At 43.5% G+C, this 22,541-nt stretch overlaps 1 protein-coding gene across 1 annotated transcript in view; it reads left to right on the top strand.

Annotated features, from left to right (window-relative positions):
* The window catches only part of LOC110151943 (myomegalin), a 235,849-nt gene that overhangs the window by 202,926 nt on the left and 10,382 nt on the right, over positions 1-22,541 (top strand). The window contains 11 exon segments of the mRNA XM_070467223.1: positions 748-1,276; positions 2,730-2,965; positions 3,967-4,018; positions 5,110-5,333; positions 5,955-6,107; positions 8,055-8,240; positions 11,020-11,271; positions 12,210-12,341; positions 13,031-13,150; positions 14,255-14,444; positions 15,033-15,157. Of these exon segments, the coding sequence (XP_070323324.1) occupies positions 748-1,276; positions 2,730-2,965; positions 3,967-4,018; positions 5,110-5,333; positions 5,955-6,107; positions 8,055-8,240; positions 11,020-11,271; positions 12,210-12,341; positions 13,031-13,150; positions 14,255-14,444; positions 15,033-15,157 (2,199 nt within the window).

Below are 22,541 nucleotides of genomic sequence, written 5' to 3'. Positions count from 1 at the left end.
CCATTCCCTTCTTGAGAGGATCTTCCCAACCCAGGGATCAAACCTGGTCTCCTGCATTGCAGGCAGATTCTTTACTATCTGAACCACCAGAAAAAAAAAATATTGAAGTCTATTTATTAACGAGAAGATCGAATGAGCTTTGAGTGAGTGAATGAAAGTTGCTCAGTCATGTCCAACTCTTTGCAACCCCATGGACTATTCAGTCCATGGAATTCTCCAGGCCAGAATACTAGAATGGGTAGCCTTTCCCTTCTCCAGGGGATCTTCCCAACCCAGGGATAGAACCCAGGTCTCCCACCTTGCAGGCGGATTCTTTACCAGCTGAGCCACAAGGGAAGCCCAAGAATACTGGAGTGGGTAGCCTATCCCTTCTCCAGCGGATCTTCCTGACCCAGGAATCAAACCAGGGTCTCCTGCATTGCAGGCAGATACCAACTGAACTATCAGGTGGATATGCAAACTATACATCTAAAATAAGTGTTTTTCTCTTATAAAAGCACTATAGCTCTAGGGATATCCACCAAATTGAAATTGAGGAGAAAAACCCTGAGTAAAATAGAAGGTGACCACACCTGGTTTGCAGGGCTCTTGGGAGGACAAGAAATATGGCATTTGGAGGCTAATACAGTGCCAGCACTGAATAAAGTACTGCTTTAACTTTTGCTCTAGTAATTATTGTCCTCAAGACCTTGAAGGGCCTGCAGCATGTCCAGCTTTACTCAGGAGGATGTCTTTGTCTTTTCTCAGAGTGTGAGGAGCACGACAGCCTCAGGGAAACAGTCTTGATGGAGGGGCTGTGCTCCGAGCAGGGACACCTGGGCTCCACGATGGCCAGCCCCCCTGGGAAGAAGCCCCCGGAGAGCCAACTAGGGAAACAGGAGGAGCTCCGGGCATATGGAAAGTCAGAAAACATCTCTGTCCTACGTAAGGACATCAAAGATCTGAAGGCCCAGCTGCAGAATGCCAACAAGGTCATTCAGAACCTGAAGAGCCGGGTTCGGTCCCTCTCAGTTACAAGCGATTATTCATCTAGTCTGGAGAGACCCCGAAAGCTGAAGGCCGTTGGTGCCCTCGAGGGATCCTCACCGCATAGTGTCACTGATGAGGACGAGGGGTGGCTGTCTGATGGTACAGGGGCTTTCTACCCTCCAGGGCTTCAGGCTAAAAAGGATCTGGAGAGTCTGATCCAGAGGGTGTCACAGCTAGAAGCCCAGCTCCCAAAAACTGGGACAGAAGGGAAGCTGGCTGAGGAGCTGAGATCTGCCTCGTGGCCTGGGTAAGGAGGGTGCTCTGTGGGTCACTGCTTGATTGAAGATGTTTAAGTTTATGTGTGAAATAGGGAAGCCCAGGCAGGTAGAAGAGAGAACCTACTGGGGCCATCAGAGAAGGACCTATTTCAGTGGTAGCCCTGGACACATGACCCCTGCCGGGAAATACCAGGTCCCTGGGATTTCCTCTTAGGAATGTTTTCATACAGCGACAGGACATATAAGTAGTAAAATGGGAGGCAGACTTCCTGGGTTTGAATCCTAGCTCCAGTACTTACAGGCTGTGCAACCCTCCTTAGTCTTCCTGAGCCTGTTTCTTTATCTATTAAATGAGGATAATAAGAAAACCTATCTCAAAGGGTGGTTATTAGGTTTAAATGAATTAATCCAAGTGCTTATAATAATGCCTACCACATATTAAAGCTCTCAACCCTATTTGCCATAATTATTATTGTTATTGATACTTTGTGTTGAAAAACACTGGACTAGATGTCCATCTCGGTATCTGGGTTATCTGTGCTGAGTAACAAACCACCCCAAATTAGGGGATTCAAACAGTAATTTATGTGGATTGGCTGGGCTTAGTTGGGGTAGCTCTCACTTGGGGTCTCTCATGCCATCAGATGATGGCTGGGGCTGGAGTCACTGAGATGTCTGGCTAGACATGGCTTCTTCATGCACATGTCTGGCGACACAGTGCTGCCTTGCTTCTCTCTTTCTCCATGTGGCTTCCTGTCTTCTGGGGCCTTTCCTCCTGGTCTGGGCCTCTCATAGTGGTGGTCTCAGGGTAGTTTCACTTCAGCATGGTAGCTGGCTTCCAAGAGTTGGGAAGTAAAAGTTGCCAGGTGAATTAAGAGTGACTCCTGGACTTGGCTCAGTGTCACCTCCACTGTGTTGTCTTGGTCAAGGTGATCACAGAGCCCACGCAGATTTGAGGAGGTAGAGAATGACTTCTACTTGATGATGAAAGAGGGGCACAGCCGCACTGTAGCCAAGTGTGTGGAATGCGAGCTTGAGTAACGGCCGTCTTTGCAGAATACAGTCTGCCACAATGTAGATGGCCTTTGAAATAGAAGACATGAAAGGGCTTATTTGGATTTTTTCGTATTTATTGAGTACCTACTCAATAAATGTATTTAGCATTTGTTATCAACTATAAGTCTACACTATATTGGTGCTATAAGGGAAGTAAAATATAGCACTGTATTTACCCCCAAAGAACTTATCTGTCACGCATAGCACATGACTAATGTATATTAAACAGTGGAGGAATGGTGTCTACCATGTTGTTTGATGCAAGTTTGTCAGAACAGAATTTACCCTTAAATACATCCTTTGGTTTTGGTGCCAGAATTCAGCATAAACTGAGGAATTCTTAGAGATGCTCTTACAGAAATCTCTACAGAAGCCCCCATAGCTTAATTTTCCATTTTTACTCTTTCCTCTTCTTTCATCCAATAGGAAATATGATTCCCTGATTCAGGACCAGGCCCGAGAACTATCCTACCTACGTCAGAAAATACGGGAAGGGAGAGGTATCTGTTATCTTCTCACCCAGCACTCGAAAGACACGGTAAAGTCTTTCGAGGACCTCCTAAGGAGCAATGACATTGACTACTACCTGGGACAGAGCTTCCGGGAGCACCTCGCCCAAGGCAGCCAGCTGACAGAAAGGCTCACCAGCAAACTCAGCACCAGTAAGTTGGCCTCATAGCTTTGGGACCCTCTCAGTCACTCCCAGAGCCTAGCCCCAGGTGGCTGCCTCACCTCCACCACAGCTGTTAACCCAAGTCCTGCTTCTACTTCATTCCCGGGGGCCGTTATGGGATCAGGACTGGCCGGTGGGCCACACAGAGGAGGAACCAGAGCGTCAGAGAGGCCGTGATTACAACTGTAGAAACGTGATCATTTATGGAATGTGCCCTTTGGGAAAGGAGGCTGAGTTCACCCAGTGTTGGGGGAGAAAGCGAGGAGGGATGGGAGGACCTCATGGTAATAAGTAGAGCCCTGCATCGAGAACTGCAGACAAGCTCTAGCCTGATGCTACCATTCAGTTCCTTTGGGCAAATGACTTACCTTTTGACATCTCTTGTTTCTTCGCCTATTGCCCAGCATGACATATGAATATAATTCAAATAGAGATAAAGGGCTGAATGTCACAGCACACAGGCTAGGAATATTGGTCACCTTTAGAGCCTTTAACTTAGACTTTCCTGAGAGTACCCGAGTGGGCACAGCAGGATCAGCCTTGGGGGCCAACCAGCCCACATCCCAGTGGCAGGTGCAGTGGTGGGACAGGACTGTTGTCACTTCCTCAAAGCAGGAGCAGGTTCTACGTGAAAGCTGTGAGGGGACACAGAGCTCTCATTGGGAGTCGTTCTGTGGCAGGCTTGGAGCCTGGTATGTTATGGAGGGAATCTGGCCAAGTGCCTTTTAAACTTTTTGTGTGTTGATTTGGGGCAGAGGCAGTCATGATGGTGATCACCAGGTCAGGGAAGTTCTGCCTGGTGAGCGCTGGAGATCTTGCAGGTCTGTTCTCTAAAGATGCAGCCTGAGGTCTCCCAGAGTAATTCTCCCACATGTCCTGACCACACATAGTGTGGTCACTATTTTGTACTCAAATAGACTCCTGCACTTGTAATGTGTAAAGTGAGACCTGTTTAATTTCTTACTGTTTCTTTCTGAATTTGGTTTGCAGAGGATCATAAAAGTGAGAAAGATCAAGCTGGACTCGAGCCACTGGCTCTGAGGTAATTCAAATAGGATCTGGAAAAGTAATTGGGAACAAGGCCTAAGGGATCAAGAAGGGCTACAACTTCACAAATCAGAAGTTGGGGGGAGGGGTTTGGAAAATACTGATTGTCATGAATTCCATTTGTTCATGAAACACCTTCCTGTTCTTTTTAGCCTAATTCCTTACACTCTTTTGATATAATTCTATTGATTTCTATTTGTATAATAATTCTCCAGGCTTAGTAAGCTAGAGTCAGTCTGACCTAAAAGTAAACTTACCAGATTTCAAAGGTCCTTGGCACCCCAAGGATCTCCTCTGCTCCCCGACTCTGTGTATTTAAATATATGGTGTACTTTTTGCCAAGTTGGCTTACCCCCAAGTTGAGTTAGCAGTTAGTTTAGTGGCCACACAGTTTCCTTGGGAAAAAAAGAATTGTATTACAGTTCCTAATAAAATTCCTCAATGTTGCAGATCTTGGGAGGCTACAGTGCCTTGGAAACCACTTTTCAAAAGAGTCACTGCATATTTTCTTATTATGTGCAATAAAATTCAGGCTCAGAGTTCTTTGTAGTTACTAGTTCAAATCCCTTTGTGTCATGAGTGTGCTTTAGACCACTCAGTGCTGCTCAAAATATCTGCGGTGAAGGACAAAGGATTTTGTTTTTATCTCTAACCTATCGTAGACACACACATGGTCTGTACCTTAATCAGCTAGATGATTCCACTTACGTACTCTTGGATGTTGTGAGACTGCCACACTGCTGTGTTTCCCAGTGCTCACCGTCCATTTCTGTACTTATCTTGTTGGAGACCGGGAACCAGCAGTTCTCAGACTCCAGCTGTCCTGGGGACCGTGCTTGGAGCAGCAGTGCCTTAGAGGGCTGGCTGAGCCCCGGCAAGTCCTCAGCGTATCGTGTGGCCAGGGCACTGGGCACCTCTTGCTCCCCCACCCTCTGCACCCGGCCTGCTTCTCACTCCTAAACCACAGATGGGTAATCTCATTTATTCTTTGCGGGCACGGTCCCCTTGACTCGTGTAGTTTTCCTCATAAGGACTAGCTCATCCAGTGATTCTGGTTTCACCTGTTGTCCTCCTTCACCCCACTAGGCTTAGCAGGGAGCTGCAGGAGAAGGAGAAAGTGATTGAAGTCCTGCAGGCCAAGCTGGACGCCCGCTCCCTCACGCCGTGCAGCAGCCACGCCTTGTCTGACTCTCAGCGCTCTCCCAGCAGCTCCTCCTTCTTGTCTGACGAGCTGGAAGCCTGCTCTGACATGGACATCGCCAGCGAGTACACACACTATGAGGAGAAGAAAGCTTCGCCTGGTCACTCAGGTAGCCTCCACTTTCCGAGTGGAACCACCTTTTTCTAGGCTGAGAGGAGACTTCTACATGCAGGCTTTATAGATACGCCTTGGCCTGTGTCAGGCTGAACCATGCTGAGCGCAGGCCCCCGTGGGTCAGGACCTTTGCTTTGCTCCTGACTCTACCAGTTGACCCTGTCCCTGGGTCTCCACTCTCACTTGGATGCTGCTGGACCAGACAAACCATAGCGGGGAGAGTGAGAAGAGGATGGAGACTTTTGTTTCCCCACTGCCTCACAGGCACACGATCTGTCTGATTGATCATCTTCTTTAAGATGGGATGTCTTACCCCTCCAGCCAGCTGCAGCTCTGAACCCCTGGGTTTCCTTGGGTGTCCACATATGCTGTTGCACTTGCCTGCTATCTTTGGAGGCGCCTTTTTCTTGGTTTCAGGCTCTGAACCCCACTGTCAGCTCCCAGGTGGCTTTCCTCACTGGAGGAGCAATCTGCAAGTAAGGAATGAAAGCCGCTCACACTGCTTGTGCCTGATGCCATTCCTGAAAACTAGGCTCTGCCCTGGGTTAAATTGTAAGATCAGATTCCAGTTCTTTGTAGAATGCCAAACATGTTCTTTCATTCATGGGTTTTGTAGATTCCATCCATCATTCGAGTCATTCTGCTGCACTGTCTTCCAAACCATCAGCAACCAGTTCATCTCAGGGGGTTAAGGCCGAACCCAGCGGCAACCCCATCAGCTTCCCAGCTCCCCAGACTCCCCCCAAGGAGGCCAGCCAGGCCCATCCAGGTATGCACTAGCCAATGGGGCAGGGGCTTCATCTCCTCTCACTCAGCTTGGCTTTTCTTCAGAGACAAGAAAAGTATCATTAGGAGCTTAGATACATTAAATCCTAGACAAAAATCAAGAGACCGTTTAAATTCACTAGTAGGGTCTGACTAGTCTTTAACTACTGTAGAAAAATAAATAATCTACATTAGACTTAGATGTGCATACCAATTGTGACCAGTAGTTGGCTAATCATTTTAAAAGAATCATCTTCATTTCTTTCTCTCATTTCACCCTGGGAATCAAAGAGGCAAAATGTTTCTCTCAGGATTATTGTAGCCAGAGAGCAAAAAGAAATTTCCATCTGCTGCTCCCTTGTATGTTTTCCCCATTTTATTTGCAGAGGAGCCTCTGTAGTTGGTGGGGCTATTTCCTTCACATTACATTATCTTTCATGTTTTTATGAATGGGTCGGTAGTCCTTGATGTATACATGGTGTGTATCTTGGACTGACAGAGCTGTTTATTTCATTTACCTGCCTCAGTTTAGTTACTGGGGGGTGTATTATACAATCACAGCTCCACATTAGCAATGGCACAGAACAGGAAAAGCTTATTCTCACCTGCTGCCCCCCAGCAAGACGGGCTGGCTGGCTGCCTTCAGTGTGGTTGTGGTGAGGTTGCATTCAGTAGAGATGCCTACAGAAGAACAACACTTTTCTTCTGCCGTCTTTGTCTCTCTTGAGAGCAAGTCAACCAAATCTTAAGAAAAAGAATGTGTCCAACTCTTTCTGGGCTCAAAGTTTCTGGGCCAAAATTTCCCACTAAACCAGGAAATCATGGGGGAAAACCATTCACCAAGCACTGTAGACATCTCTGTGAATGCTTTGGGATTAAAAAGAGCAGAACATCGAAGGTTTTAGAATCAGAATGCCTCCCTGAAGGAGGCCTGGGCTGTGTCACTTGGTAATTCAGGGATCTTGTACTGCTCTGACACTATGTCAGCATCCTGGGATAAGGGATGTTATTCAGAATGTGATCGCTGTCTTCTGTGTGAAACAGTCTCCACAAGTCCAGACGTCTTGGTTTCTGCTCCCTCTGTGGGCTACATGCCCTTCAACTATTTTTAGGAAAAGGAGAGAGATTCAAACATCAGAACTTCCCATGCTTCCTGAAGACCTGTCTATAGATGGGCTGCATAATGATCACCTGTGAAGTTTTTTTATTTTTTAAAAAAACTTTCCCAGCCCTTCTGCCAGAGTTTATGACTCAGTAGGTTTTCATCAAGGACAGAGGAATCCACATATGTTAAGCATTTTCCTTAAACTATTTGAATGTCCAGACAGATTTGCCTGCCACTGTGTCTTAGTAAGTTTGCCAAGGCTTTTATTTTTCCTTTGGTGAATGAGCACAGTGATTTGGGATTCTCAGGTTTGTTTCCATCAGACTTGAATTTCATGCATTAGTCATGCCAGCATGCCCACTCTCCTAGCCTATTCCTGTCCTCCTCAGGGTGAGTCCTGTTGCTTTCAGTTCTAGGTGTAGGGGAGTCTTGTTACAGGGGCCAGGACTGGCCCATGCTGGCAGCAGCACCCCAGGGCTCCTGAGAGCATTCAGGCAGAGCCATCCTGACCTGCCCTGCTCAGATGGCTAGGATGGGGCTCTCATGGCTGCCTGAGCTATGGTAATGCTACCTTGCCTTTTTATAACCAATTGTTTTCAAGATGAGCATAGAATGTGAATGCAGAATAGCCCTGGCAGGGGAGAAGGAGGGGGTAAGATAAGCCAGCCTCTTGGATAACTATCTTCCCCCTTGGCCATCTTAGTCAACGCCACATTGAATGACAGACACTCCCCAAGGAGACCCCTGGTCAGGAGATAGTTCCGCCTTCTCAATCTTTCACCCATTCTTTTCTCTCCCTTTTGGTCTAATGACTTATGTCCTTTCTCCCTAACTTTCTGTTTCTAGGCCTTCATTTCCAATCCATACCCATGCTGGTTAGCCTTCCCCAGGCACCACTGTCCTCAGCTCCACCCAGCTTCCTGCCCTTCAGCTCTGCTGGCCCTCCCCTCCCTGGCTGCTGTGAGACACCCGTGGTCTCCTTGGCGGAGGCTCAGCAGGAGCTGCAGATGCTGCGGAAGCAGTTAGGAGAAAGTGAGCACTTCTGCTGCATTTGTGTGCTTGCGAATGGTGGACCCACACTTGTGTCTCTGCATGGCTTTGGCTGGATGGCAGAGTTTTAAAAATAACACAGGGGTACACGCTATCACTGGACGATTGAGGGAGAGCTGCGCTTGCTGTTTTTGGAAATATATTTGCTGTTATCTTTCTCATGTGTGTGTTTGTAACTAACTATCCACCTATGTGAAATAAGAAAAGAACTTCACATGATGAATTTGCCCTCTAGTAGTGCTTTTAAAAAAACTAGAAAGCAATTTGAAATTACCTTGTAACCATGGTCTGTGCCTGTAAAGAAGAGCTTAGATGGGCCAGAGATTGATGGTAGGGTCACCATACAGAGAGTGTCCAATGATCTAAGACCACAGCTGAGAATGTGTACACCTTGAGCCCCATTTAGACCTCATTAGTATCCTTGAAACCGGATACACTGTCTACTCTAACGATTTCCAGCTAGATTGAGATCATTTTTAAGGAGAGTCTGCACATGTTCCTTTCAGCAGGCAGTGAGGTCTAAAAGGCTACCTTCTGCTAGCAGTGTTACACAGGTCTAGCAATCTGAGTACCTACCAACGTGAACCTGGGCTTACCTTGTGTGACAGAGCCAGGGCAGAGAACTAAAACTCAAGGAGTGAGGTTGCTTGATCAAGGTCACTAGTGAGGGGGAGAAATGGGCTTGAGTTTGGATCTTCTGCTCCTGGTTCCATGTTTCCATTATACCTTCTCCATCTAGAATGGTTTTGTTACGGTCCTGCTGAGAGCACAGGCTGAGCTCAGCTGAGCAATGCTGGAGGCCCCTTGCAAAACTCTTTTCTGTCTTTAGAGATGACAGGAAAGTGCTATTCTCTCTGACCTGGAACTTGCTACCATGCTACCATAGCAGATCTGGAACCAACAATTGATGGGTAACAAACCTGTTCCATGCCGAAAGGCAAGAGTGTTCACTAGACTACTTTTCTTTTCCTCACTTCCTTTTCCTTCATCTTTCCACATCGTCAAATTGTCTTTGCCCAAAGGGAAAGGCAGGAAGGAGAGCCCTGAGCATGAAATGGTCTGCTGATGCAGGTTGAACTGGAGTCACAACCAGTCTGTTCCATGGGCCAGACTTTAGATGGTCCAGCCTTGGCAAGAAAGGCTGTAGTCCTTTCTTTGCCTTGTCAAGCACAGCCCTCTCCGAGGAGTTCGTCAGCTCTCCTCCTTTGCTTTAAACCAAGCTTCTGAGTGGATCGTGGTGCATGGCAGCTTCTCAGGTCTCTGTGGAGCTACAATCTTCTTGTGCAAGTGTCTGTCTGGTGTTTTAGCATGGTTTAGGGCATGTGCTCTGTATTGTGTGGCCGGGGAGACTAGAACATGAGACTACTGATCCCTGTTACTGATAGATGTGAAGCCTTCTACCACCTTGGTGAGAAAGTAAGCTGAGTGTCAGCAACTGCTGATTTCCCCCTTTGCCTTGTGTGGGGTTGGGGTTGAAAGAGGTGTGGATGAGGTAGGGAGTCACATCTCTTTTAAATCCTGGGCTGTAATTTGGATGCTTACACTTTTCATCCGCCTCCTTAATTTCCAGTGATCCTAATGAATATCTAGTATTTTTCAAATTGGGGAAGGGGAGATACTTGACAATACTTCTCAAACTTTCCTGCCTGTTAGAATCAGCTAGGACGATTTTAAAACATTCAGTACCCAAGCTGTACCACATCCCAATTAAGGTCAAATCTCTGGGGAACCAGGCACAGGTACTTGTTTTTACATTGTCTCAGATGATTCAAGAATGTAGCCAAATTTGACAACAGTTATAAACAAGGATCAAAATTGGCAACTGCCAACTACATTAATCCCTCAAAAGGGGGTTGGCTTGGTTGGAAGAAACCAGGACCTCATTCCTCACTCCTATTTCTTAGGCAGAGCTACCTGTTTACTCTGTTGCTCATGTCAATAATCCCTGGAAGAAAGCAGTCTTCTGAATGTGAATATCCTAAACTATAGCTGGTTCACCTCTTTCCTTCTCTCACCCAGCTGGGATTATTTTTCAATAGAAGCGGAAATGATGGGAAGGCCCATGAATTCACAGGATCTGTGAAAGCATCAGCCTATGAAATGAAAGGTCTTACCTCCCCCATGGGAGAGTGTTCATGACTCTTCAGACACAAGTGATGACATTTCAGTTCCTTGAGTCATGTTGAGTAAGATTCAAATCACCCCTTACCTTATACAGAACCTCCCCCAACCTCAGCAAAACGTTCACTCTGGAGTGACTGGGGCCACCATTCTAGCTGGATTTATGCTCCCTCTTTCTTCTGGCAACCCCAAAGGAAAACTGGAAAAACTGGCGCTTTAGCTTCCGGAACAGCAAGTACTCACAGGAACACAAATGTTCCTGTTCACAGGTGTGCTCGGTGCTATGGCCCATCGCACTCTTAACCCCTGACTTTCCCAGTGAGTTCTTCCCAGGAACTGCCCTGGACTCCATCATGAGGCATTATCGTAGGAGCCAGGATTAGGGCCACAGGACTTTGCTTTTGTGTACATGGGTGACTTTATGATGTTTTATTCATGCCCTAGCTCTTGTGTCTCATGCTGGCAAATACTAGGGGTGAAAGTCATAGCTTCTAGGGTGGAAGTCTTCATCTCGCTGGTATTCCTCAGCCGACTGGGATCTCAGCCCGTGTGTCCCCTTTAGTGTCTGTTCTTCACAATCACACGTTTCCTGCCTGATCCTTCTGTTCTGTGAGTGCTTCTCATGTTTCCTTCTGCCCAGGTGTCACCAGTGTTCATCCTGCTTCCCCAGCTACATTGCCAACCAACCATACAGAAGCCAGACCTTCCCACTACCTCAACCCTACCCAGCCCCTCTGTCCTCTGACGAGCACCATGGAACTGGGCAGAATCCTGGAGCCTGGGTACCTGGGCAGCAGTGGCCAGTGGGACATGATGAGGCCTCAGAAAGGGAGCGTATCCGGGGACCTGTCCTCAGGCTCCTCCATGTATCAGCTTCACTCCAAGCCCACAGGTAAACACAAAGCTGAGCGGGTCAATTGTTTCTCTAAACCGTATGAAACCTCTTACATTTACCAGTTACCCTGGAAACTGTACATGTACACTTACAACTCCCTTACATGCACCCCTACATGGGAGGGACCCATGGGGCTTGCTTAGCTCCAGCTGTCCTGTGTTTGAAACCAAATTACTCTTTTTGTAGGGTAAAAGTGATGCGTTATTTAATTTTAAACCTTTTTTTTTTTTATTGGGCCAAAACAATTAACAATTGTTAATTGTTTACAATTGTTAATTTTTAACAATTAACAGTATTAACAATGTTGTGATAGTTTCAGATGAACAGCAAAGGGACTCAGTGATACATATACATGTACCCATTCTCCCTCAAACTCCTCTCCCATCCAGGCTTCCACATAACATGAACAGAGTTCTATGTAGTAGGTCCTTGTTGGTTATCCATTTTAAATATAGAAGTGTGTACATGTCTATCCCAAATGCCCTGTCTCTTTCCCCCAACCTTCTCCCTGGCCACCATAAGTTTGTTGTCTAAGTTTGTGAGTCTCTTTCTGTTTTGTAAGTAAGTTCATTTGTATCGTTTCTTTTTAGAAGCTACATATAAGGGATATCATACGATATTTCTCCTTCTCTGACGTCAGTCAATATGACAATCTCTAAGTCCATTCATGTTGCTGCAATGGCATTATTTCATTATTTTTTATGGCTGAATAATTTTCCAGTGTGTGTGTGTGTATACATCTTGGTGGAGCCAATTTATTCTTTAAACAAAGTCACCTGAGCTTCCGTATGCCCATGAGAGAGGACAGTGATGTTTGGGGATCTTGCTGAGAGGCCCCTGGCAGAGCCCGCCTAGTGGGCCCCACTAGTAGATAGCCCCAGGATTCTCCATCTCCCTTTTCCTGTCCCCTCCTCCCTTTTCCTGGGTGGCTGCAGGGGCTGACCTCCTAGAGGAGCATCTTGGTGAAATCCGGAACCTGCGCCAGCGCCTGGAGGAGTCCATCTGCATTAACGACCGCCTGCGGGAGCAGCTGGAACACAGGCTCAGCTCCACCACCCGAGAAAGCGGTAGGAGAGGCCCAGGGCCTCCTATTTCTGGACTTACTAGGGAGAATCTAAAGGTTGCCCTAGAGAAGAGCATCACAGATTTCAAAGCACTGTGGTCTGCTTTCCTCTACTTGCTCCTTACAGTCAGCAAGGCAGTGGGCAAGGACCATTCCCCTCCCTTTGTTGCTGTATCTGACCTCAGAGAGTAACTCTCCTCACTGCAGATCTAACCAGATCTGGTCCCCAGAATCCTCTGACTTCTCATTCATGCTAAAGCTGCTCATTTGCTGCCTGCTGACTTCTGTGCCCTGGTTCTGTGATTGGCATGTGGTGGAGCCAGGTCTGCAAGGCCTCCCACAGCCGCTCACCAAGGTGGCCTTCCTGCTCCTTCCCTCCCCCAGGCTGCTAACACTGGGAGGCGGGCCTTTCCAAACACCCTTGACCTGTCCACACTGCAGCAGGAGCAGCTATTTAGGGAATACAGCGGCCTGAACAGCTCACCCAGGGCACATGAAATGCATGCAAAGAACCCATGCAGAGGAGCCACAGGAAAGCCAGGCATTCAGCCCAGCAGACTTCGTCCCACCAGGACATGAGTCCTTGGGGTTTTCTGCTGGGTTGGGACAGTGTCTTTAGAGACAGAGAATGAGCAAACAGAGATCCTCTGTTACACAAATGTGTGACTTACCTTCTTGCACTTCCCCGGACAGGCTCAACCTCTAGCTTCTACACTCCGGGCCTGGAGTCCACACCTCAGCTCTCCAGTGAGAACAGAGTCCTTAGGGAAGAAAACCACAGGCTTCAGGCTCAGCTCAGTCATGTTTCCAGAGGTGAGTGCCAAAAGCCACAAACTGTGGTCAGTATTGTATCCCTTTCTTCCCTGGCACACCCATCACCAATTGGAGAAGCAAAGAGAGAAGGTAGAGAGAACAGAGCTACTCAGACCCACCAACACCAAACTCCCCTAGCTTTTCTCACTCTAGGAAGGGCTATTTCCTGACAACCCCCAACCATGGACCTTCAGACGCCTAGGCTCCAGGGAGGAGGAGCTTTAGGAAATCCACTTCTGTGCAACCCACTTGCAGTTATTCAGTCATTAGCTATCAAACTGGACACCAGTTAGTGCCTGTCCTACCTCCCCACAGCTCACAGCTAGTTTGGACCCAGGAAAGGGAGGAGCAGAAGGCCTACATACCCTCCCAGGTTCTTCCAAGACCTCGCTGAAGCTCCCTGTGTCCCTCTCGTGCTGATGTATTGTCCCCATGTCTCTTCTCCATCTCCCTCCTCATACACTCAGGGCTCCTCTTTGGTCCCTGGTCCTCATGACTGTGTCTGGAGGTGCTAGAAAAACATCTTCCAGAGCTTTCTCAACACTATTGAGTGGGCGTCCATGTGTGGGCATCATTTCCTTTGGGGCCTGGGGTAGAGTGTAGGCACTGACCTTAGTGTTAATTGAGTTAATGAAATCAATGTATTTTCAATCACAAGTTATTTTTATTTACAAATATTTATTGAGTAGCCAAACAGACAAAGAATAGTGGCTAAGAGGATTAAGCCCAGAATGAAATAATGGAAAGGAAAAAGACATTAAAAGAGGTTTCTACATAAGCCTCTTGATCCTTGGCAAAACTCACGAGTGGATTATTGCATAGAGGGTATGTGTGTACTTAGAAAATTGAGTTAGGAAGCAGAGTGTGTTCCCTAAAACCAAGGCGGGCCATACTGAATCACGGCAGCAACCTCTTTCTGCAGAGAAAGAGGCTCCCACTCCTTGGAGCGTGTGGGTGAAACAGCAGACACTGGCTTTGCCTCCCTGGCAGCATAAGCTGGCCTTCCTTTCACCTTATCTGTTTGTCAGGATGGATGTGCTTGGGCTTATCTTCCTGCTGACCTTTGACCCTACAATACAAGTACTCCTGTGTTCTGCTTACCAGAGCACTCCCAGGAAACAGAATGCCTGAGGGAGGCTCTGCTGACCTCTCGATCCCGGCTTCAAGAGCTGGAAATGGAGCTGGAGCACCAAAAGGTGGACCGGCAGCAGTTACTGGAAGACCTGAAGGAGAAGCAGCAGGAGATCTTGCATTTCCAGGAGGAACGACTGTCTCTCCAGGAGAAAGACTCCAGGTTAGAGGGAGCCCATTGAAAAGGAAGGTGGCCACATTTTCAGATTTAGAAAAAGGGATATTGGCAAGTCAGTGAGTGGTCCTTTTCGGAAATTTCGATATCCCCTCTGCTAGTTCAGATTTATGGCTAACTTTGAACAGAAGGAAGGACTTCTCTAGGAATGACTTTTTCACTCCAAAGTTGAGAGAGTAAAACCCTCTTATGTAAGGCTTCAGCATATCAGATTGTGGAAAGTACTTCCAGTGAGTTTTAGGATATTAGTCCCATCATAACCTAGGAGGTCTACACCAGCCTTGATGCTGCTTCCCAGAATAAACCCTGTAACTGCTGGACAACATGACAGACACGGTGGGGCAGTAAGAACATCAGGTAGTGTGTCCTAGGCGTGATAGCTAACAGCACAATTCTAAGCAAAGGGACTTTACCTTCTGAGCCTGTCTTGCCACATCTGTAAAATAAAGGCAGTGGTCTTCATGACACCTCAGTTGACATCTAGGGCTAAAATTCTATGATGCGAAAGTTGGCTCAGCGCCTCTTGCCCTGATGGCAGTCCACCCGCCTAGTGGACCCCTGCTTTTGCCTTGCCAGGCTGCAGCGTAAGCTGGCCCTCCTGCAGCAGCAGTGTGAAGAGAAACAGCAGCTCTTCCAGTCCCTCCAGTCAGAGCTACAGATCTATGAGGCACTTTATGGGGACTCCAAGAAGGGGCTGAAAGGTATGTTTCCCCTGCTTCCCCACCCCGGGAGCTTCTTGTTCTCGCCAAAGCTTCCGGTGAAGTCTTTACCTTGGGAGTTCCGGAGATCTTGGAAACTTACTTCATTCTATCTGAGAAAAAGGCTCAATCATTGAGGATCCCAATAAGAAGGGGGGAGCGCTCACACACAAAGCCCAGATGCTGGTGACAAGAGCAAGATTCGGCCTACAGATCCTTAAAAATAGGCTACAAGAGTCAAACTTCACCTTACCTGGATGGTCTGAGACAAGTTAATCAAAGTCCAGATTATACAGTGATTTTTAAAAAATGCAAAGAACCATTCTGGTGGTGTCATCATTTGAAAACATCTCAGATGTGAATTCTGATCACCCTCGCAGTGATTGTTGCAGACAACCAGCTCCCACGCTGACCTTTCCCCAAGTGAGAAAAAAGTTTTCTTTAAAGACATTTTTATTCTGGGTATAACTAATTTATCAGAAAAATAATTTGCAGATATTTCGGTAAGTCCTTTTAGTGTCTTTGAAAGACAGCACTTTTTAGATTTTATTGAACATCAAATTTTTTTCTTTTATTATTTATGCTTTCCTTTATGTCCTAGCGAAGAAAACTTTGTCTATCTCAAGATCATCAAGATTTCCTTGTATTTTTCTTCTTGAAGTTTTATAGTTTTTGCTCTTATGTTTAGGCCTGTGTTTCATTTTGAATTAATTTTGTATATGATATGTGAGAAAAAGGTTAAAGTTCTTTTTTCCCCACATTGATATCCAGTTTTTCCAGCACCATTTGTTACAAAGAATGTCCTTTTCCCACTTAATTACCTTGGCAGCTTTGTTGACAATCAATTGACCATAACTTAAGTTAGTAATATTTTATAATTTTTGGTATATTCATCTTTCATATTTTAATTTTTACATAAATATTTCTCATGTGTGGGATAACGTTTTCATTTCAACTGCCAAGTAATTTTTTTGCTAGGATATAGAAACACAATTGATTTTTCATCACCACGACCATCCTCAAATTGCTTGGCATCTCCATTGGAAAACAACTGCCAAGGCAAAAAAAATCACTTGCCAATATATGTGTGAGTCTATTTCTGAATTCTTCACTCTGTTCCATTAATCAATGTGTCCATTCTTCCACCAATAACAAGCTGTCTTCATTGTTAAGAGTTTTATAGTAAAATCTGAATTTGTTTGGGTAAGCCTTCACACTTTGTTCTTTTTTCTTTTTCTCTTTTAAAATTAAAAAAAACTATATTGGAGTATATTTGATACACAATGTGTTAGTTTCAGGTGTACAGAAAAGTGACATAGTTATACATAGACATATATCCATTCATTTTCAGAATCTTTTCCAATATAGGTTATTACAGAGGATGTTTATGTTAATACCAACTTCCTAATTTATCTCTCCCCCTACCTTTCCCTTTTGATAACCAGAAGTTTGTTTTCTAAGTCTGTCAGTTTCTGTTTTGTAAATAAGTTCACTTGTATTCATTTTTTAAGATTCCATATATAAGTGATATTATATTTGTGTTTTTCTGTCTGATTGACTTCACTTAGTATGATAATCTCTAGGTCCACCCATGTTGCTGCAAATGGCATTATTTCATTCTTTTTTATGGCTAAGTAATAGCCCATTGTATTCATGCACCATATCTTCTTTAATCATTCATTTGTCAATGGACATTTAGGTTGCTTCTATGTCTTGGCTATTGTAAACGGTACCGCTGTGAACATTGGGGCACAAGTATCTTTTCCAAGCATGGTTTTCTTCAGATATATGCTCAGGAGTGGGATTGGTGGATCATATGATAGCTCTATTTTTAGTTTTTTAAGGAACCTCCATACTGTTCTCCCTGTAGCTACACTAAATTCCCACCAACAGGATAGGAAGGTTCCCTTTTCTCTGCAACTAATCTAGCATTTATTGTTTGAAGATCTTTTGATGATGGCCATTCTGGCCAGTGTAAGGTAATATCCCATTGTAATTTTGATTTGCATTTCTCTAATAATTAATTAGCCATGTTAAGCATCTTTTCATGTGGTTTTTGACCATCTGAAATGTCCTCTTTGGAGAATGTCTGTTTAGATCTTCTGCCTATTTTTTGATTGGGTTGTTTGTTTCTTAAATATTGAGCTGCATCAGCTCTTTGTATAATTTGGAGATTAATCCCTTGTCAATCGATTGCAAATATTTTCTCCCATGCTGTGGGTTGTCTTTTCATTTTGTTGATGGTTTCCTTTGCTGTGCAAAAGCTTGCTAAGTTTAATTAGGTCACATTTGTTTATTTTGATTTTCATTTCTTTAATCTAGGAGGTGGATCCAAAAAGAACTTGGTAAGATTTATGTCAAAGGGTGTTCTGCTTAGGTTTGCTCCAAGAGTTTTATAGTATCCAGTCTTACATTTAGATCTTTAATCCATTTTGAGTTTGTCTTTGTGTATGGTGTTAGAGATGTTCTAATTTCATTCATTTACATGTAAATGTTTTCCCAGCACCACTTATTGAAGAGACTACCTTATATACATTGTAGAGTCTTGCCTCCTTTGTTGCTGATTAATTAATCATGGGTGCATGGGTTTATTTCTAGGATTTCTATCCTGTTCTATTGATCTGTCTTTGTGCCAGTACCATACTGCTTTGATTACTGTATCTTTGTACTGTAGTCTGAAATCAGGGAGCCTGATTCCTCCAGCTTCATTTTTCTTTGTCAAGATTGCATTGGCTATTTGGGGTCTTTTGTGTTTCCATACAAATTTTAAGGTTTCTTTCCTAGATCTGCAAAAAATTCCATTGGTAGTTTGATAGGGGTTGCATCAAATCTGTAGATTGCCTTGGGTAGTGTAGTTATTTTGACAATATTGATTCTTCCATGCAAGAACATGATATATCTGTCAATCTTTCTTTCATCAACATCTTATAGTTTTCAGAATATAGGTCTTTAGCCTCCTTAGGTAGGTTTGCACCTAGATATTTTATTCTTTTTGATGTGATGGTAAATGAGATTGTTTCCTTAATTTCACTTCCTGACCTTTTGTTGTTAGTATATAGAATTGCAAGATATTTCTGTGTATTAATTTTGTATCCTGTAACTTTACCAAATTTGTTGATCAGCTCTAATACTTCTGGTAGCATCTTTAGGATTTTCTATGTGTAGAATAATCAGTCCATCCTAAAGGAGATCAGGCCTGGGTGCTCATTGGAAGGACTGATGTTGAAGCTGAAACTCCAATACTTTGGCCACCTGATGTGAAGAGCTGACTCATTTGAAAAGACCCTGATGCTGGGAAAGATTGAGGGCAGAGGGAGAAGGGGACGACAGAGGATGAGATGGTTTGATGGCATCACTGACTCAATGGACATGGGTTTGGGTGGACTCCAAGAGTTGGTGATGGACAGGGAGGCCTGGTGTGCTGCAGTTCATGGGGTCGCAAAGAGTTGGACACGACTGAGTGACTGAACTGAACTGAACTGAATCATATCAGGCTTCCCAATATGGTAAATAATCCACTTGCCAATGCAGGAGACATGGGTTTGACCCCTGAGTCAGGAAGGATCCCCTGGAGAAAGAATTGGCAACCTACTGCAGTATTCTTGCCTGGGAAATCCCATGGGCAGAGGAGCCTGGTGGGCTATAGTCCATGGGGTCACAGAAGAGTCGGACACAACTTAACAAGAAAACAACAACAATCATGTCATCTGTAAATAGTGACCGTTTTACTTCTTTTCCAATTTGGATTCCTCTTCTTTTTCTTCTCTGATTACCGTGGCTAGGACTTCCAAAACTATGTTGAACAAAACTGGCAAGACTGAACATCCTTATCTTGTTATTGATCTTAGAGGAAATACTTTCTTTTTCAGCTTTTCACTGTTGAGTATGATGTTAGCAGTGGGTTTGTCACATATGACCTTTATTATGTTGAGATAGGTTCCCTCTGTACCCACTTTCTGGAGAGTTTTTATCGTGAATGGCTGTTGATTTTGTCAGAAGCTTTTTTTGCATCTATTAAGATGATCATGTGATTTGTGTTCTTCTATTTGTTAATGTGGTTTATCACACTGATTGATTTGTGGATATTGAAAAATCTTTGCATCCCTGGGATAAAGCCCAATTGATCATAGTGTATGATCCTTTTAATATATTGTTGGATTCAGTTTACTAGTATTTTGTTGTATCATGTTCATCAGTGATAATGGCCTGTAATTTTCTTTTTTTGTGGTATCTTTGTCTGGTTTTGTATCAGAGTAATGGTGACCTCTTAGAATGAGTTTGGGAGTGTTCCTTCCTCTGTAATATTTTGAAATGGTTTCCAAAGGATAGGTATTAACTGTTCTCTAAATAGAATTTGCCTGTGAAGCCATCTGGTCCTGGACTTTTATTTGTTGGAAGTGTCTTAATTACAGTTTCAGTTTTAGTAATTGTGATTGGTCTATTTATATTTTCTATTTCTTCCTGGCTCAGTTTTGGGGGATTGTACATTTCTAAGAATTTGTCCATTTCTTATAGGTTGTCCATTTTATTGGCATGCAGTTGCTTGTGTGGGAGTCTCTTATGATCCTTTGTATTTCTGTGGTTCTATTGTAACTTTTTCATTTCTAATTTTATTGATTTGAACCTTCTCTTTTCTTCTGATGAATCTGGCTTAAGGTTTATCTATTTTGTCTATATTTTCAAAGAGCAAGGTTTTAATTTCACTGATCTTTTCTTTTGCTTTCTTTGTCTCTATTTCATTTATTTATGTTATGATCTTTGATTTCTTTCCTTCTGCTACCCTTGGATTTTGTTTGTTCGTCTTTCTTTAGTTGCTTTAGGTATAAGATTAGGTTGTTTGAGATGTTTCTTGTTTCCTTAGGTAAGATTTGTTGCTGTGTTCCACAGGTATTGGATCATCACATTTTCATTTTCATTTGTTTCTAGGTATTTTTTAAATTTCCTCTTTGATTTCTTCAATGATCCATTGGTTATTTAGAAGCGTATTATTTTTCTTCACATGTTTGTGTGTGTGTGGTTTTTTTTTTTTTTTTTTTTACAGTTTTCTTGTAGTTTATTTCTAATCTCATAGTGTGTGGTCAGAAAAGGTGCTTGATGTGATTTCAGTTCTCTTAAATTTCTCAAGGCTGTCTTTCTGGCCCAGCATATGGTCAATCCCGGAGAATGTTCCATATGTAATTGAAAAGAATGTATTAACTGCTGCTTTTGGATGGAATGCTGTAAACATATCAATTGACTCCTTCTGGTTTAATGTTTCGTTTAAGGCCCATGTTTTTTTTATTGATTTTCTGTTGGGCTAATCTGTCCATTGATGTAAGTGGGGTATTAAAGTCCCCCACTATTATTGTGTTACTGTCAATTTCTCCTTCCATGGCTGTTAGAATTTGCCTTATATATTGAGGTGCTCATGTGTTGGGTGCATTTATATTTACAACTGTTATATCTTCTTCCTGGATTGCTCCTGTGGTCATTATGCAGTGTCCTTCTGTGTCTCTTGTCATATATTTATTTTAAAGTTTATTTTGTCTAATACGAGTATTGCTACTCCAGCTTTCTTTTGATTTCCATTTGCATAGAACATCTTTTTCCATCCCCTCAGTTTCAGTCAGTATGTGTCTCTAGTTCTTAAGTGGGTCTCTAGTAGACAGCATATATATACGTCTTTTTGTATGCATTCAGTCAGTCAACGCCTTTGATTAAAGCATTTAATCCATTTTCATTTAAGGTAATAATTGATACATATGTTCGTATTCTTGCCTGGAGAATCCCAGGAACTGGGCAGCCTGGTGGGCTGCCGTCTGTGGGGTCACACAGAGTTGGATACGACTGAAGCGACTTAGCAGCAACAGCATGTTCTTATTGCCATTTTGTTAATTGTTTTAGATTTGTTTTTGTAGGTCTTTTTTCCTCCCTTCCTCTTATATTCTCTTTTCTTGTGGTTTGATGACTGTCTTCAATGTTGTATTTGGGTTGATTTACCATTTTGTGTGTATCAATTGTAGATTTTTGTTTTTTGGTTACCATGAGGTTTTGATATAGAAGTCTATATATAAACAAGGTTGTTTTAAGTTGTCCATCTCTTACTTTCAAATGAATTTCCAATAGCCTGCTTTTATACTCTACACTTCTCATGATTATTGATTTTGATACCATATTTGTGTGTGGATAATTCTCTACCTTTACAGTATGTTTACCTTTATAATATGTTTGCCTTGCCAATAAACTTTCCCATTTGTAATTTTGTTTCTAGTTGTGGCTTTTACTTTTCTGCCTAGAGAAATTTCCTTAGCATTTGTTGCAAAGCTGGTTTTGTGGTGCTGAATTATCTCAGCTTCTGCTTGTCTGTAAAGCTTTTGATTTCTTCATCACATCTGAACAAGAGTTTTGCTGAGTAGACTGTTCTTGGTTGTAAGTTTTTCCCTTTCATTACTTTAAATATATCATGCCACTCCCTTCTGGCCTGCAGTTTCTGCCAAAAATATCAGTTGATAACCTTATGGTGATTTGCTTGTATGTTATTTTTTGCTTTTCTCTTGTTGCTTTTAATATTTTCTCTTTGTATTTCATTTTTCCCAATTTGACTAATATGTGTCTCAGAGTGTTCCTCTTTGAGTTTATCCTGTATGGGACTGTCTTCACTTTCTGGACTTGAGCAACTGTTTCCTATCACACATTAAGGGTGTTTTCAGCTATTATCTCTTCAAATATTTTCTCAGGCTCTTTCTCTCTCTTTTCTTGTTCTGGGACCTCTATAATACAAATGTTGGTACATTTAATGATGTCCCAGAAGTCTCTTAAACTGTCCTAATTTTTTTCTTTTTTAAAAAAACTTGAATGTATTTTATTAAGACTAATTCTGAATGGAAAAACATAGCTAAAGTAGTGCCTTTGGCATCTTATTTGAAGCTTTCTATTCCATTCTATTCCCTCATCTCCCTCCTTCATTTTATGTCAAGTTACAACTTGGTTTCATGGTGATAAAATCAAAATCTTAGGCCTCTGGGATGTTTTCATGAAGAGTTTTGTTGAAATGGCTCCAATAAAAAAAAAAACAGGGAGACTGCCTTGTACTGTGGGCCCACTGATGGCATCAACTTTGTACTTGGATGCCAAGTGGACATCTGCCACCTTGGTGTCATAGCCACCTCCAGGACTTGGACTTTGTGAGTTTATGTCCTGGTGTTCACAGCATCAGATGGTGTTCCAGGGATCACCCTTCCTGTAAGGATCTTCCTTGTAATGTGGATTCTTTATCCACGGGGAAGAAAAGGACTTTTCAAGAATGATTCTTGAGAAATGTGCTACATACTATTATATTGCATGATATATTTCATGGATTCCATATCAGTCACTTTTCCTTGGTCACACTAGAAGACTTTAGTTCATG

This window comes from Odocoileus virginianus, chromosome 5, assembly GCF_023699985.2.
Source record: "Odocoileus virginianus isolate 20LAN1187 ecotype Illinois chromosome 5, Ovbor_1.2, whole genome shotgun sequence".
NCBI lineage: Eukaryota > Metazoa > Chordata > Mammalia > Artiodactyla > Cervidae > Odocoileus > Odocoileus virginianus.
The sequence above is the reverse complement of the archived record's forward strand: the minus strand, read 5'-3'. Positions and strand labels throughout refer to the sequence as shown.